This window comes from Dryobates pubescens, chromosome 34, assembly GCF_014839835.1.
Source record: "Dryobates pubescens isolate bDryPub1 chromosome 34, bDryPub1.pri, whole genome shotgun sequence".
In the NCBI taxonomy this organism is placed as follows: Eukaryota; Metazoa; Chordata; class Aves; order Piciformes; family Picidae; genus Dryobates; species Dryobates pubescens.
This window is the reverse complement of record NC_071645.1, coordinates 2,099,440-2,113,778: the sequence shown is the minus strand read 5'-3', so window position 1 is coordinate 2,113,778 and position 14,339 is coordinate 2,099,440. Positions and strand designations below refer to the sequence as shown.

Sequence of the window (14,339 nt, the reverse complement as noted above, 5' to 3'; positions counted from 1 at the left end):
GGTGCGAGCAGGGTCGCCCGGGGCGAGGCAGGGCCCCTGGCCCGGCTGGGGGAGCCGCTGGCCACACGCTGCCAGGAAGGGGCTTGCGGGGTGGTGCCCTTCTTGCCCGGCCCGCTGCCAGCCCCGCGCTGCAGTGTGGACGCGGTGACCCTCCGCTGAGGAAGGAGCCTATTTATAGCCGGGGAATGAAGATCTTCCTCATTCCTGCCCAAAATAGGCCCCTGCGGGGAGCAGCCAGGGAGGGGGCTTTTGGCCAGGGACCGAACTCCTTAACGGGTCCTGCTGCTGGAGCGGGGCGGGCTGGGGACGGCTGCTCTGCTCGGCCATGGGGTGGCAGCTGGGCTGGGCTCTCCTCCTGGCAGTGCCAGCAGGCACTCACCAGCCCTGGACTCGCTTTAGACGGCCAGACAGCTCCTGTCCCCTAGCCCTGCTGCCCCTCGGGCTGTGCTGCATGGAGCCCCCAGGACTGTGGCCATGCCCACCCTGGGTCAACAAACCTTGCAGCCTGCTCACCTGCACTGGCTGGGGGCTGGCAGGCTGGCAGCAGCCATGGGGGCAGCCTGTGTGCCCCTGTGGAAAGCCAGCACCACCCCCAAGGGGGGCTGCCCACCGCTCCACAGCTCCCCACCCTGAGACTGGGGGCCACACAGGGACCTGGCCTGACCTGGTGCCAGGGGAGGTTTAGGTTGGAGGCGAGGAACAATTTCTTTGCTGCAAGAGTGGTCAGGGACTGGCACAGGCTGCCCAGGGAGGTGGTGGAGTCCCCATCCCTGCAGGTGTTCCAGAAACCTGTGGCACTTGGGGCCATGGTTTGGGGGCCATGGTGGGGTTGGGTTGAGGACTGGACTGGATGACCTTGGAGGCCTTTTCCAACCCAAGCAATTCTCTGTTTCTGTCTTTCTATGACCTGGGGCCAAGGGCAGGCACTCTGCAACCCGCCTGGCTGGGGGTGGATGTGCAGTCAGCAGTGCCAAGGGCAACTCCCAACACTTAGTGGTCTGTGAAGGTGCTGGGATGGGGCTGGGGGATGAAGCCTCTGTCCCCACTGGGGTCCCCAGGGGCTTTGTTGGCCCTTTGCAGGCTCCTGTTCCCAGCCCCAGCTGCAGGATTGGGTTGCAGCAGGGAGTGTGTTTGGGTTGCTGATGGCCTCTGCTGTAAGCAGAGCTGCCCAGGGCAAACAAGGCAGCAGAGCAGATCGATGGCCCAGGGCTGGCTATTCTGGGAGCAGGGAAATTACTTGTTCTTGAGATGGAGACAGGGGAGCTGTGTGGGGGCTGGGAGCATCCTCTGGTCCCCCTGTGAGAACGTCAGCTGGGAGAGCAGCTAACAGAGGCACAGCACTTGGCACAGCAGTTCCTGAGCTCTGCTTTCTTTGAGGTGCTCTTGGTCTTCTGAACACTTTGTCTGGGATTGCTGGGAATGCTCTGAGGAGAGCACAGGTGTGCCTGCTGCTGCCTGGGGAGCATGAGGGAGAGGAGAAGGGAAGGTTAAGGGAAGGAGATCCACAGGAGACCTTAACTCCTGGCAAGTTTCTGGTAACTTCTAGCTGCTTCTGATGAGCTCTTCCAGGTGCTGCCCCTGAGGAAGGAGTGCTTGAAGCCCCCTTTCCAGCTGTGCCCAGTTTAGGGAGGGGCTAACATTCATTAGCCAGTGCAAGGGAGAAGCCTTTATAAGGGCCAGGCTCAGCCACAGGAGCTGTGGGGCAGCTGAAGGAGGTGGTGGTTAGTGCAGAGAGGTGGGCTGGGTTTGAGGTTTTGTATTTTGGCTTGCTCTAAAAGAGGTGCCAGCATCTCTTCTCAGAGCAGGACACACATCATGGGCACAGCCAGGTCACAGCCCTCAGCAGCCAGTGGAGCAAACCTTCCTGCAGTGCTGGAGGACACAACCCTGAGCTGCAGAGGGTGCTTGGGCCCAGTTGCTGGGGCTGCTGCAGCTGGCTGGCAGCCTGCAAGAGGTGTGTGGTGGTGCTCACCTTGGAGCTGTTCTGTCACCTAGAAGAGCTGCTGGAGGAGGTCAGCAGGCTGCATGGCATCAAGGAGAGCATGGGAAAGATCAGCTGGATCATCTCTGAGACCCTACAGCTACAATGAGCCTCAGCCCTGGGCAAAGAGTGCACCTGCCAGGTTCAGAAGCAGAAGTGCCCTTGCTGCTGAAGGCTGTCCTGGTGACTCCTGGCAGTGCTCCACCCAGAAGCTTGTGGTTATGGCACAGGTTCAGCACCTTCATCGCTGACAAAGTGCAGGGAGTGCTCTGCAGTCATCTTCAGGTGACCTCTGCCAGCAGCTCAGCTGACCTGGTAAGGAGAGCTTCAGACTGGGAAGGGCAGGGGAGGGACAACCCTCACTCAGGTGGGGAGAGGGTGGGCAAGAGTGGCTGGGGATTGGAACAGGCTGCCTGGGGAGGTGGTGGGGTTGGCACTTAGGACATGGTCTGATGGCCATGGTGGTCTTAATTTGACTCAATGATCTTGGAGGTCTTTTCCAACCCAAACAGTTCTGTGATCTCGAGGTCCCTGCCAGGCTCAGCCCCACTCTGTGTCCCCAAGGTCTCTGAGGCGCTGGGATTGTCACCACGTTCAGGGAGCCGAGCTGCTAATGAAGGGAGCAAAGCTGGTGCACAGGAGCAGCCCAAAGGCCCCCTGCAGTGCTGCTGCTGATCATCACCTGCTCCCTCCCTGTGGGCCTGATATCCGTAGCTGCTCCTGCTGCTGTTCATCTGCAGCAAGCGTCTGTGCTGCCAGCTCCCTGCTGTCAGGCAGCCGACGGCTGCTGTCCCCAGGCTGGGACGAGCAGCTCATTACGGCTGGGATATTGCAGCCAGGATGACAAAGGGATCCTGGGGACGTTCCCAGGGCCCGGGGTGGTTGGGGCTGGTTGCAGCGAGCTGTCAGCCCCCACCGGTGCTAAACTGGAGTAACCCAGCAGCAGCATGCTCCTCCCTCCTTGGGGAATGGGCTGTGATGGGCTCAGACCAGCCCCCTCGGCTCATGTGTGAGGCTCCCAGGCAAGCTCTAGCTGGAATAGGAGGGCTGCAAATCTTGTGCCCTGGACTGCTCTGTGGGCACTGCTGCTGCTGAGCACCCCTCTCAGGGCCAGGGAGCAGGCAGGGCTGGCAGGGCTGGCCACCAGTGCTGGGGACGTTAGGAGCTGCATTAGCTGAGGTGGGGCTGGGGGAGGGCTGCATTTTCCTCCTGCAATTACCTGCTGCTTGGCCAGGGCATGAGCCAAGCAGCTCACTCCTCGGCTCCAGGGACAGGGCTGTGTCTTTCACATCATGTCCTTGCCTGGCAGGCTCAGCTGCAGCAGCCTGATGTGGCTGAACACCCTCTGCCTCTCCCATTATTGGGGCTGGCTGAGGGGGTGGCGGGCTGGGAGCACCCTGCCCTTGCAGGGGATGGCAACATTCTCCTGCTGGCCCAGACCCCCTGCCCTAGGACAGCTCTGCACCCTGGGAGCATGAGAAGGCTGAGCAGTGTTCCCCCATCTGCAGTCAGACCTGACCAGGGCTCAAGCAGGCTGCCAGCATGGTCCTCTTCCCTGTGCCCACCCTGTGCCTGGCAGAGCTGTGCTCCTGCAGCAGATGTCCTTCTCTTTCTGGCTTCCCAGGAGCCACTCTCTCCCCTCCATGGTTTTCATCCTGGTTAAAATTAGCTGCTGGGCATGGGGCTGCCAAGGCAGGTGAGTTCAGGGCAGGGTGAGCCAGAACTCCTGGGGTCTTTGTCCATCCTGGCCCTGAAACATTTTCCCAAACAATTTACAAGGATGCTGGAGAAGCAGAGGGTGCTTAAAAGCAGACAGCAAGTGCCAAGAGCTCAGACCCTTGCCAGGGAGTAACTCTTGCAGCAGGTGAATCTGCTCACCAGTGGCCCAGCACTGCTGAGCCTGCCACAGCCCTTCTGTGCTGCCTGCTCCTCCACAGCTCCTGGGGCTTTGGGTGCTCTCTTCAGCCCTGGGGCAGTCAGCTTTGCCAACACCCTCCCCTGCAAGCAGCAGGACTTCGAGGTGCCAAGGACAGGTGGAAGCAGGGGGTTGCCTTGTTGTGCATGTTCCTGCCAGCCTGGGAGGTGCCTCCTTGCACACCCACAACCACCCCCTCCCTCTGGGGGTTAGCAGGGCAAGGGGTGGGGGACTGCACCCCCAGAGAGCTCACCCCCTGTGTCTCCAGCTATAGATTCATCTCCTGGGTGCCAGGCTCTCCCTGTGCACCCACAGACAAATACCCCTGAGCTTGCTGGTGGTCTTGGCCCTGCTTGGTGGAGAGGGATGAGCTTCCTCTGGAGCCCAGCAGAGAGGAGACTCCATCCCCAGAGGGAAAACCCTTCCCAAGAACGAGGCAGCAGACAGCTTTTGGTAAAGGATCCTTTAATCTGCTGAGTGCCTAGTCCATTGCACAAAGAGTTAAGGCAAAGCTTTCTCTTCATAAACAGGCAACAAACAAAACAGGCCCTAGGACAACAAATGTGACTGCTGGAATACTAATTAAAAAAATAAGGTATGAGGGGGGAGAAACTGCAGTCCTGAGGTGTCCTTCCCCCTGGAACATGTTGGAAGCATTGCACTCAAGAGCTATGAGCTGGTCCCAACTGAACCCCACTGCCTGCAGCCAGCAGCATGGCCACGCTCCCAGGCGTCTCCAGAGGTGCACTCAGGAAGGCTGCAGCTGCATCTCCTCTTGCAGGAGGGCCTCTGGAAATGCCTGGGACAAACTGGACCCTGTAGGGCCACACTCACTGCTCCACCAAGGGCTTGGCTACTCAGCTGCAAGTGCCACTGGCTGCAGCCACAGGAGGGGTGGCTGGAGAGAGCAAACATCACCACGGGTGGTGCACCTTTTGGGAAGCACAGGGGCAGGAATCGGGGCTGGGGCAGGGAGCTTTCCATCTCTGCCAAGTGAGGTGGATGCAGCTGACAGCCCTGGGGTCAGGCCCTTCTGACACCTACTAGTGCTCAGGAGCCCACTTTGGTCCTGGGAGTCCCTCCAGCAAAGCCATTGTCCAACAAGACAGCATCTTGCCCCAGCTCAGGTTTACAGCAGAGGCATCTCCCAGCATGGCCTGGCCTCTTTGCCTCTCTGCTGCCTCTCTTTTGGCTTGAACTGCTAATTAAGGAGAACAGAGACAGAAGACCATGCCAGCCACCCCTAGGCTCTTGGCTTGCAGTCCAAGAGTCAGGAGTCTACCCAGTCAGGCTCCAGCCAGAATGGGCTGTGGCACGTGGCTGACCTCAGGCAAGCAACTGGCGAAGGGAAAGCTTTTCAGAGCAAGGCCCTCCTGCTGCCCAGCAGTTTCTTGGAACAATGCTGGTTGACTAAGCTGGGATGAGCCACCCTGGGCCTCCCCAGCTAGGGTCAGATGCCATTTTTAAATACAGCTAACTCCATTGCTGACATGCAGTAAGACAGAGCAGTGTAACCCTGCCCCAGTCCAAGCCAGCCACGGTCCTGGTACTGCTCCATGCACACAACTGCAGACCCATGGCACAGATGTGCAGAACTTGTGCCTGGAGCTGGAATGTTTCAGTGGGCTCCCAGGAGCTTTGGGGGGGGTCCTCTCTCCTCCCAAAGAGTTGTTTTGCTTTGTGGTTTTCTCTTTCTCTAAGCCAGCACAGCCTGGGAAGCAGCAAGCAAGCACTGGTGTGAGCTACTCAGTTCCATGGCACTCTGAGCCTGAAGAAAATGTGCATTCCCCAGAGAGGATTCTCCAGCACTGGCTCAGATGTGTGCTGCTGCTGCCAGGGCTGTAAGCACTGCCCAGCCACCCACCCCTCAGGCTCCCCATGCACAAAAGGTAACTCCCTCCAGTTCCCTGTGTGAGTAACCTGCTGTGTGCTTGCTAGTCTTGCATAGGTGATGTGTGAAAGCAACAGCAACACTGAGCTCTGCAGCTGGCTTCATCAGGGCTCTTCCTTGTCTTGGCAAGGGGGAGGGGAAGCTCAAAACCCAAAGCCACAGTGGCTAGGATTCTGAAATACCCCAAGAGCTCTGCTCTTTTCCAGCTGAGAGCCAGGCTCAGCCTTCTGACAGCAAAGCCTAAAAAGCTGGAATGTGCTCACTGCTCTCCTAGGACATTTGCCAAAGGAGCACCCTCTTCCTTTCCAAGGGAGCTCCCCACCTTGGAGGGTGGGAGGAGGAAACAGAGGCCTGACTGCACCCTGCCAGGTAGTTGTCTGGTCAGACCTCAGGGAAAAACCCTCCCTTGCCTCACAGCAGACCCTGTGATCCCCAGGAGGGGACAGCCTCTAACCTTTCCATCAGCTTGGACTAGGAGGGACCCAGAGCATCTTTCTGCGCTCTGCTCTGGATCTCAGATTGCTGCAGGCTCGAGGCAACAGGCCTTGAAACTGCAATAGCTGTTAACCACCCAACCACATGTGCTCTTTCAGCCTGCTGCAGAGAGCAGTAGCTGTGCTTGCTAGCAAGACCTACAGCCCGGCAGATCTGGCTAGCAGGCACTCCCAGCAGCCTTCTGCCTTTTCAGCACCATCCTTAGTTCTTTGGAAGCTGCTTAAGGCAGCCCTGGGGGGAGTTCTGCTTCCTGCCAAAAGGCAGACAGGGGTGCCCTCGAGCAAACTGAAAAGCAGCCCTCGGGCTCACAAGTAGACGTTGAGCGTCTGGAGGATCATCTGGCGGCACAGAGGGCAGTTGCGCTGGTAGATGGCCTGCTGCAGGAGGACCTCTGTGCACTCCTGGCACAGGCACAGGTGCCTGCAGGGCAGGAGCAGGACTGTCTTGGTTTGGTCTTGACAGATGACACATTTCTTGCGTTCCTCTTGTTCCTTCAGGAGCATCCAGGGGTCGTTGTCCGGAGCGCCCTCAGCATCCGCAGCTGCTGCGTTCAGCTGCTGCCTCCTGGGACCTTTCCCCCTGGAGGTGTTCGGTTCCTCCCTGGGCAGCTGGAGACGCTGCCCCGCCGCGGCGCTTCGGCCCAAAGCAGGACGCGCTTGTGGCACCTGCTCCTCGTCCAGGGGGTCCTCCTGCTCGGCTGGCGGCTGGCCGGCCCCTGCCAGCGTCAGCCTGCTGGGGGCTGCAGGCCTGGGTGCCAGCACAGGTGCCCCCCGCTGGTTGCTCTCCCGGTTCGTGGTTCTGCCTCCTCGGCTCCAGTTGGTTACCTGCAGGCTCCAGTCAGTCACCTGCAGGCTCCAGTCCACCAACCTGCGCCAAGCCTGCGAGGTCATGACCATGCCCAGCGTCAGGACTGCCACCTGGTAGAGGCGCCACACATCCCTCTGCAGGCGGTGGTAGGAAGGCAGAGTGTTGAAGTAGCTCAGCACGTAGCCTGCCAGCGTCCACAGCAGCCCGGGGTTGAAGATAAAGCTGCTGACAACGATGATCAGGAGGAGCAAGCCCAGGCCGTAGATATTCACAAAGAAGATGCTGATGAAGAGCTCAGCAATGGAGGCCAGGAGCTCGAAGGCCAGCTGGCAAGGTGACCACAGCAGGATGGACACAGCGATGGCACCGCTGGAGACGTGGGCGAGGAACGCAGCCAGCAGGTCTGTGACTCTGAGGAAGGGGCCGGCGACCGAGTCCCACAGGGCCGCGACCAGGGTGAAGAGGTTCTGCGTGCCGATGAGGCACACGTTGACGAGGCTGTTGATGAGGTAAGCCAGCAGGCTGGTGCCAATGGCCAGGCCCTCTCCGACCTGCCTGGCCAGGGCCTGGCCGCAGCCCAGCAGCCCGCAGAGCTCGCGGTGCAGCAGCTCCCTGCCCCGCAGCGCCAGGTGCGACAGGAGGTGCCCGGCCACCTTGAGCCCCTCCAGGCCGCCGCAGCAGCAGCCGCGCAGCAGGCCGGCCAGCCCCTGCACAGCGCCCAGCGCCAGGGAGCCGGCCGCCCGGGCCAGGGAAACCAGCGAGAGGAACAGCCCGTCCCAACAGGCCAGGGCTCCGGCGGCGGCGGCCGCGGGGAGGCTGCAGGCCGCGGCGAGCAGCCAGAGCAGCGCCGACACCAGCGAGGACACGAGGAAGAAGTTCACATCCAGCAACAGCACCAGCAGGTCCAGGGCCATCCGCAGCCCGCGAAACAGCACAAATAGTAGGTCCATGGCGGCCGGGACGGGGCTGCGGGCGGCGGCCGGGAGCCCCGCTGGGGCCCGAAAGGCGCCGTTAGCCGCGGCCCGCTCGGGGCCCCTAGGCGCTGGGCGCCGCCATCTTGATTCGGGCTGCCGCGCGACGCCGGGCCAATCGACGACCAGGGGTGCTCCTCTCCCCGCCGCCCATTGGGCGGTTCGGAGGACGCGGCGGGGGCGCGGCCGGTTGGGGCGCTGCGATTGGTAGATCCTGTGGGACGGGACCGCCTCCTGCTTCCCGTTTAAAGGGCCAGCGGCGCTTGGTCCGCGCCCGGCGGGGCAGGGCGAGGGTGGCTGGCACGGGGCACGGAAGTGACCCCCTCGCAGCGCGGGGGCACCCACCCTGGGGCCACACACATGATGAGTTTGTGACTGCCTCAGCCCTGGCAGGGGAAATGTTTGCACTCGCTAGCGGGGTCCTTGGGGAGGAAGCGTTTGCGGCCAGGTCAGCTCAGGGCAGTGCTGCTCTCACCCCACCAAGACGTTTCCTGTAGGAGGTCCCAGAATAAATCCATGGCCGTGCCCTGGACCAAGGTTACAGCCCCTGAGCAGCTCCTGTTGGCTCCTGGGCAGGGCGTGGGGCTGCCAGTGTTTCTGACCTTCCCTCCTCTGTGTCCCAGGAGATGGTCCAGCCTTGCTGCCCTGTGGTGTGATAACAAGATCAGGAAAGTCCAACCCAAGGCTTTTTAAGGAAGGGGGAAAGTGAGCAGAGTGGATGACCCATGGGAAAGTCATCTGCAGCCCGAGGAGGTACCAGCTAGCATGGGGCCAAGGAGAGGAGCACTGAACCTCCAGGCAGCAAGGGAGGAGTGCCGAGGGAGCAGAGCTCTGGTGTTCTCTTCCTGCAGCTGCCTGCCCCCTCTCCTGTGTGTTGTCCCTGTGCCACTCTGATCTGGGGCAGGAGCTGAGACAGGGAGCATGCCCTGGCACACCCTGCATTGGCTACTGCTGCTTGCTGCCATCCAGCACTCCTTGAGTCACAGCACTGCCTGGGCTGTCGGGATGGCCGCCTGTGTCTGTCTGTCTGTCCCTGCCTTGGGGTCTGTCCTGCTGGCTGTCTCCCTGCCAGCCCCCTCTCCTCCCTGGCTGGCTGATTTTAGATGTGGGTTCCCTCACAGTGGGTGTCCAGAACCCCCCCAGCAGCATGTGCACCCGTGCCCACGTGACAGACACAAATGCTTTCAGCATTTATGGTAATGTTTGGCTTTCTCATTACTTCACCAGACAGGAGGAGGAAAATAAGAGCTGAGCCAAGGGCTGTGCATGCTCTGCCTCCAGTCATGCACCTGCCTCCCCACCCTGCTCCAGCAGGCTCCTTGCTGCATAGTCAGAGAGATTACAGGGGCTGCAGGGCTTAGAAATCACAGCTCCCTAGCAGGATTCTGCATCATTTATTTATACTCCAGTGGGCAGAGGACAGTCTGTGCCTGCTCTCCTCTGCTGTAGGATGTTCAGTTCCATGGTATCCAGACCTGCTGGAGAGAGGGACTCGTGTGCCCTGCCCTGCCCCTGGGGCATGGAGGGAGCAGGGCCCTGGGAGCACTCAGGATCAGTTCAGATTGGAACATCTCTTCAGCTGGAGTAGAATCAAGGGGGGTGTGAAGTGGAGGGGCTGCAAGGCTGGGGTGCAGGGATGGAAAATGACATCCTGGAGCCCTGGGGGAGTGGGACAGAGGTCCCTCCCAGGGTGCCTGGCAGCTGGGCCATGGCCAGGACCCCAGGATCCCCTCCAGCTGTCCCAGCACTTGCTGAAGGTCCAGGCACAAAGCCACCATGTTGCCAGCTGTGCCTGTGGCAGCTGCCAGCAGCAGGACAGGATGGCCCCTGCTTGCAAACCTCCCTCTCCTTGTCAGCCTCTCGGTGCTCATTTGGCACAGGGTAGCTCTGTGGTAAACCAGGCTGCACTGGTGTTAACAGGGGGCACCATAACCCATCCTGAGAGTGTAGGAGCCTAGGATGTCTGTGCAGCCCTGCCTGGAGACCCATTGCCAGCCAGGGGCTGTGCATTTCGTCTGTGCTGGCACTGAGCCTGACCACAGGGCTGCTGCTGCATCATGCCTCTGAGCTGCCTTCCCGGTGCTGAGCTCACCACAGCCAGGCAGTGCCCTGAGCCTTAGAGAAACAGAGCAGCCACAGAAGCTGCCTTGGCCCTCATCCTTGCAGCTTTTAGCTGGAAGCAGAAGAGGGAAGGGAGCAACCTTGGGGCCAGGTGTCATGGTGCTTGAGGAGCATTCTGGAACCCAACGTGCTTGAGGGGCAATTGGGGTCCTATGCTCTGGGTCCAGGCTGTGCCTGGTGCCAGGCTGGCAGCGTTGGAGCTGCCCTGCATCGCACGCTGGGCAGGTCCCAGCAGACTGGCTGGGAATAGGCTGTGGGTGGCAGAGGAATGGGAAAAATGAGGCAGACAAAGGGCTGGCAGCACAGCCTGCATTGGCAAGATGGTGCTGGGGACCACCGTGGCTCCCTCCAGGCCTGCCTCTGCGGGGGGACATGCAGCTTGCCCAGCCCTAGCATCTTCCCCTGCCTTCCTAAGCCCTTGCTCCCAGAGCGTGTTCAGCCCTGGCGCTGCCCTGAGGCAGGGAGTGTGCTGCTGGGGTGTGGGTCCTGCTGGCATCATGCCACACTCCCAGCATGATCATAGTCAGCCAGGCAGCTGGGCCCATCCCCTGGGTGCTCTTGCCTGTGGAACCCTGGCTGTGTGGCAGCCCTGGTGCCTGGGAGAAGCCAGCCAGCACGGTCCTGGGCACTGCCAGCAGCCTTACCTCAGGTCCCCTCAAGATGCCCTTGCCAAGGGCAGGGGTAGATGCCTCGGCGTGGCAGCAGCTGGCTGCAGCCCTGTGCTCGCAGGCCAGGCTGGAACAATAGCTCATTCTGCTGCATCCGTTCCAGGATGATCCTCTGTCCCCACTTGGGCTCAGCTCCAGCCCGGCGCGGCTCCCTCTTCCTCTGGCCCTCAGCTCACCTCGCAGGGGCAGGTGGTGGTGTGTCCCCCTGCAGGCTTGCTGTCTGAGCAGGATCCACCCTGCATGCTGCATGTCTGGGGCTGCCAGGGAGAGCCTGCAGGAAGGTTTGAGAGCTGGAGGGTGCCCATGCCCCACGCTGCTCCCAGCAGCGGGCACCTTCCCTGCTTCTCTCGCCCTGCAGACCGGTGGGAGCACGCAGCCTGCCCACCGTGTTTCTGGAGGGCTGTGGCTCTCCACTAAGGGATCTGGGATAGCTCTCTTCTCCTGGAGCCTGGCCAGACAGCCCTGGGAAAAGCAAGTCCTCTTCCATGGGAAAATCCTGCAAGGAGAAATCCCTGCTCGGCCCCGCAGCTCCCCTGGGCCCTGGTGCTCCTGCGTGTCGCCGATGCTGCGGGGCCAAGCAGGCTGCAGGGCGTGAGGAGGTGGCACGGGGGCTGCGCTCTGCTTGCTGCATGCTCCCAAGCAGCCCTGATCGGCTCTCACTCTTACTCCATGTGCCCTTGCAGTGGTGGGGAGCCTTCCCCAAAGCCCTCCAAGGGGATCCTCCACAATCCACGGGTGTGAGAAGCACTTGCTAAAAGCCGGGGCTGGCCTCACCGCCTGCCTGGGGCTAATTTCTCGTTATGTTTCCTTCCAGTCGCTCCTAATGAGCTGTCCTGGGGGACCCCCAAGCCCTGCAGATAAAGCCAGGATGAAGACTTCACCGCCTGGGGCCACAGGCAAGTACAGGAGGTGATGCTGTACCCCCACGCTCGCTTCCCCTCCCTTCCTTGGCACGGGGGAGCGCGCCGCTCAGTGGCGCCGCGGCGGGACCGGGCAGCTGGGTGCCAGGGAGCACAGGGCAAGGGTATCCCTCTTCCCTGTGCCCTTGGCACAAGAGTGGGCACAGTAGCCCGGGCCACGGGTGCTGGTGGCAGCAGCTGCTGCTGGACCCCCAGCAGCTGGGTGCAAAATCCACCCCCATTGTGTGGGCGAGCGCCCGGCCCCGGCCCATCTGGCGCTCAGACAATGAGGCCTTTTTCCGGCCGCTGCTGGGGGAGATGATCTCGGAAATCTTCCAAAGGAAAAGGGCTGGGTTATAAATAGCCATCCATGGGCTCCCAGCTTCCCCCTGCTGCCCCATCAGCCCCCAGCCCCTTGCACCAAGGCGGCAGTGCGCTGGGGCGCGGGGCGCACGTACCAGCGGCCGTGCCGGGGAGGGGGCAGCGCGTGGCTGCTTGCTCAATGTCCCAGGGCAGCACCTGCTCCAGGCAGTGGGAAGCCTGCACCCCTGGGATGTGGAGTGACAGATGAGCCCTGGGCAGAGGGCTCCTTCCCCCTCTTCCTTGGTGGTGGCCATCAGCTGGTTACGGTTTCCCCAGGAGTGCTCGCTCCCCCAGCTGTCTTTGTCCATCGACCTGCGCACGGCGAGGGTCAGGCCCCCGGGGCAGGGCACACCAGGAGGGCTGCACAGCTCCACAGGCTTCCTCACCAGCCCCGTGCTGGCTGCCTGTGGTCCGTGGCCGAGCCCACGTTGCTTGCATGTCACCAAAGAGCCAGCGCAGGGGGGCTGGAGTGCAGGCGCTCCTGGGTCTGTCCTCTCAAAGCAGCACCATCACTGGGGGTGATGTCAGGGGGCTGCACTTTGGGTGACGTAGGGCTGGGTGACCCTGTCCAGTCTGGCTCCTTTTTAGGGCTTTGCCACTGCTCTGCATCCGCTAAGTCCTTGGCTGCCTCCGTGCAGCTGCCCCAGCAGATCCTGCTCCCCCGGCACAGTAATCCAGACGTCACCTTCCTTCCCCCCTTCCCTTCACGTCCTTCCTTCCTCTGCCCGCCCAGCCCCTTGCCCCACTCCTGTTCCCGCCCCCCCAAACAAAGGCCCTGTAGCCATGGTTAATAATCCCCACATAAAGACTCTGCACAAGATGAGAGGAAGGAGAGGGGAGAGACAAAGAAGCCGCTGGGAGCCCAGCCGAGGAAGTGTGGGGTGGGGGTGGTGGAAAATAGACTTTCCCTGAGCTGTAGGGCAGGGGCATGGAAGAGGGCTCCCAGAGGTGGACAGAGTTGGGATGGAGGCATCCTAAGGCATCTTTGCCTCGTGGCACATCTGATGTGCCATCTCTTGTGGCCTTCCACCCAGGGCAGGGGAAGCCAGAGGTCAGGCAGGGCTGCAGTGCATTTTGCGAGCCCTAAAGCACCCCCAAAATGTGGCACCAGGGGCTGGCAGGGAGGTGCCCCAGAGGCTTCTGCCCCAGCAGCAGGGAAGTGGCTGGCTGCTCCCAGGCAGTGTGGGAAAGCATGGTGTTGGCCTGCATCCCATCCCATCCCATCCCTTCCCTTCCCTGGGGAGCAGGGCCCCTTTCAGCCCTGCTGGTGCTGTGTGAGGAGGTGCAGGCCTGGGCAGACATGGTGCTGGCTCCTGCCCTGCATGGCTGCCTCTCATCCGCCTTGGAGCCCTGCAGGAAGCCAGTGCCAGCCCACAGCTCATCACTTCCTGGCACTGGCAGGGGAATTTGCTGGGAGGTGGCTGGGCACAGAGCACCCTGAGCACCCCGCAGACCTTTCCTGAGCCACTCAGACTGCTCTGGGCCCTGTTGTCATGGTAGAGGGCTGCAGGGGCTGGGGAAGGGATGGGGCTCCCTGTCCCCACCTGGGACATGCTGAACAGCAGGTCAGGGCATGCACAGTGAGAGAGCAGAGTACTGTCTGCCAACACAACCTGCACTGGGGCCACCTCCCTCCAGCATCAGCAGGACACAGCCAAGCCCCAGGGGTCTTGCTGGGAAGTCAGGGGAAAGTGGAAGGAGCTGAGGTGGGTGCTGGGGTGCAGCCTGTGCTTAGCTCTGTGACTCTGCACAGTGGACATTGCTCCCCTCTGGCTGCAGAGAGCCAGGCTCAGTGGGAGCCAGAGGAGAAAGGCAAATACAATTACACCCTTACAGACTGTGCCTGCAGCCTGCCATGCTCAGACATCACCAGGGTAGTGTGCCCATGAGCTGTCCTGCAGTCCCCAGGTTTCCAGCAGAGAGGAACAGCTGTCCAACAGCTCTACCAGTGGCCAGCAACACCTGTGGCTCCCACCTGCCTGGGCACAACCTCTCACCCAAGAAGTGGCAGCAGGATGTGAGGAGGAGACTGTGGGGAGCTGTGGTAGCCCCAGCACTCACAGTCCTTTGGCTGCCAGAGAGCAAGAGCTGCTCCTGACCTTCCCACCCCGGCTGCGTGCGTGGGACTGTGACACGGGAGCCTAATCCACACTGTTTGTTTGCATAGCAGTGGATGGGGGCTGAAGCCAAATCCATTAAGCAGGCAAATAAACAAGAAGGCGTGAGAC

General features: G+C 61.4%; 1 protein-coding gene across 1 annotated transcript; it reads right to left on the bottom strand.

The window, feature by feature from the left end:
• Positions 1-4,855: 4,855 nt before the first annotated feature.
• RNF26 (ring finger protein 26) lies at positions 4,856-8,059 on the bottom strand. The gene has a single exon (XM_054176171.1). It carries the CDS (start codon positions 8,037-8,039, stop codon positions 6,588-6,590), a length of 1,452 nt encoding a protein of 483 aa, XP_054032146.1. The 5' UTR covers positions 8,040-8,059; the 3' UTR covers positions 4,856-6,587.
• Between the last annotated feature and the right edge of the window lie 6,280 nt (positions 8,060-14,339).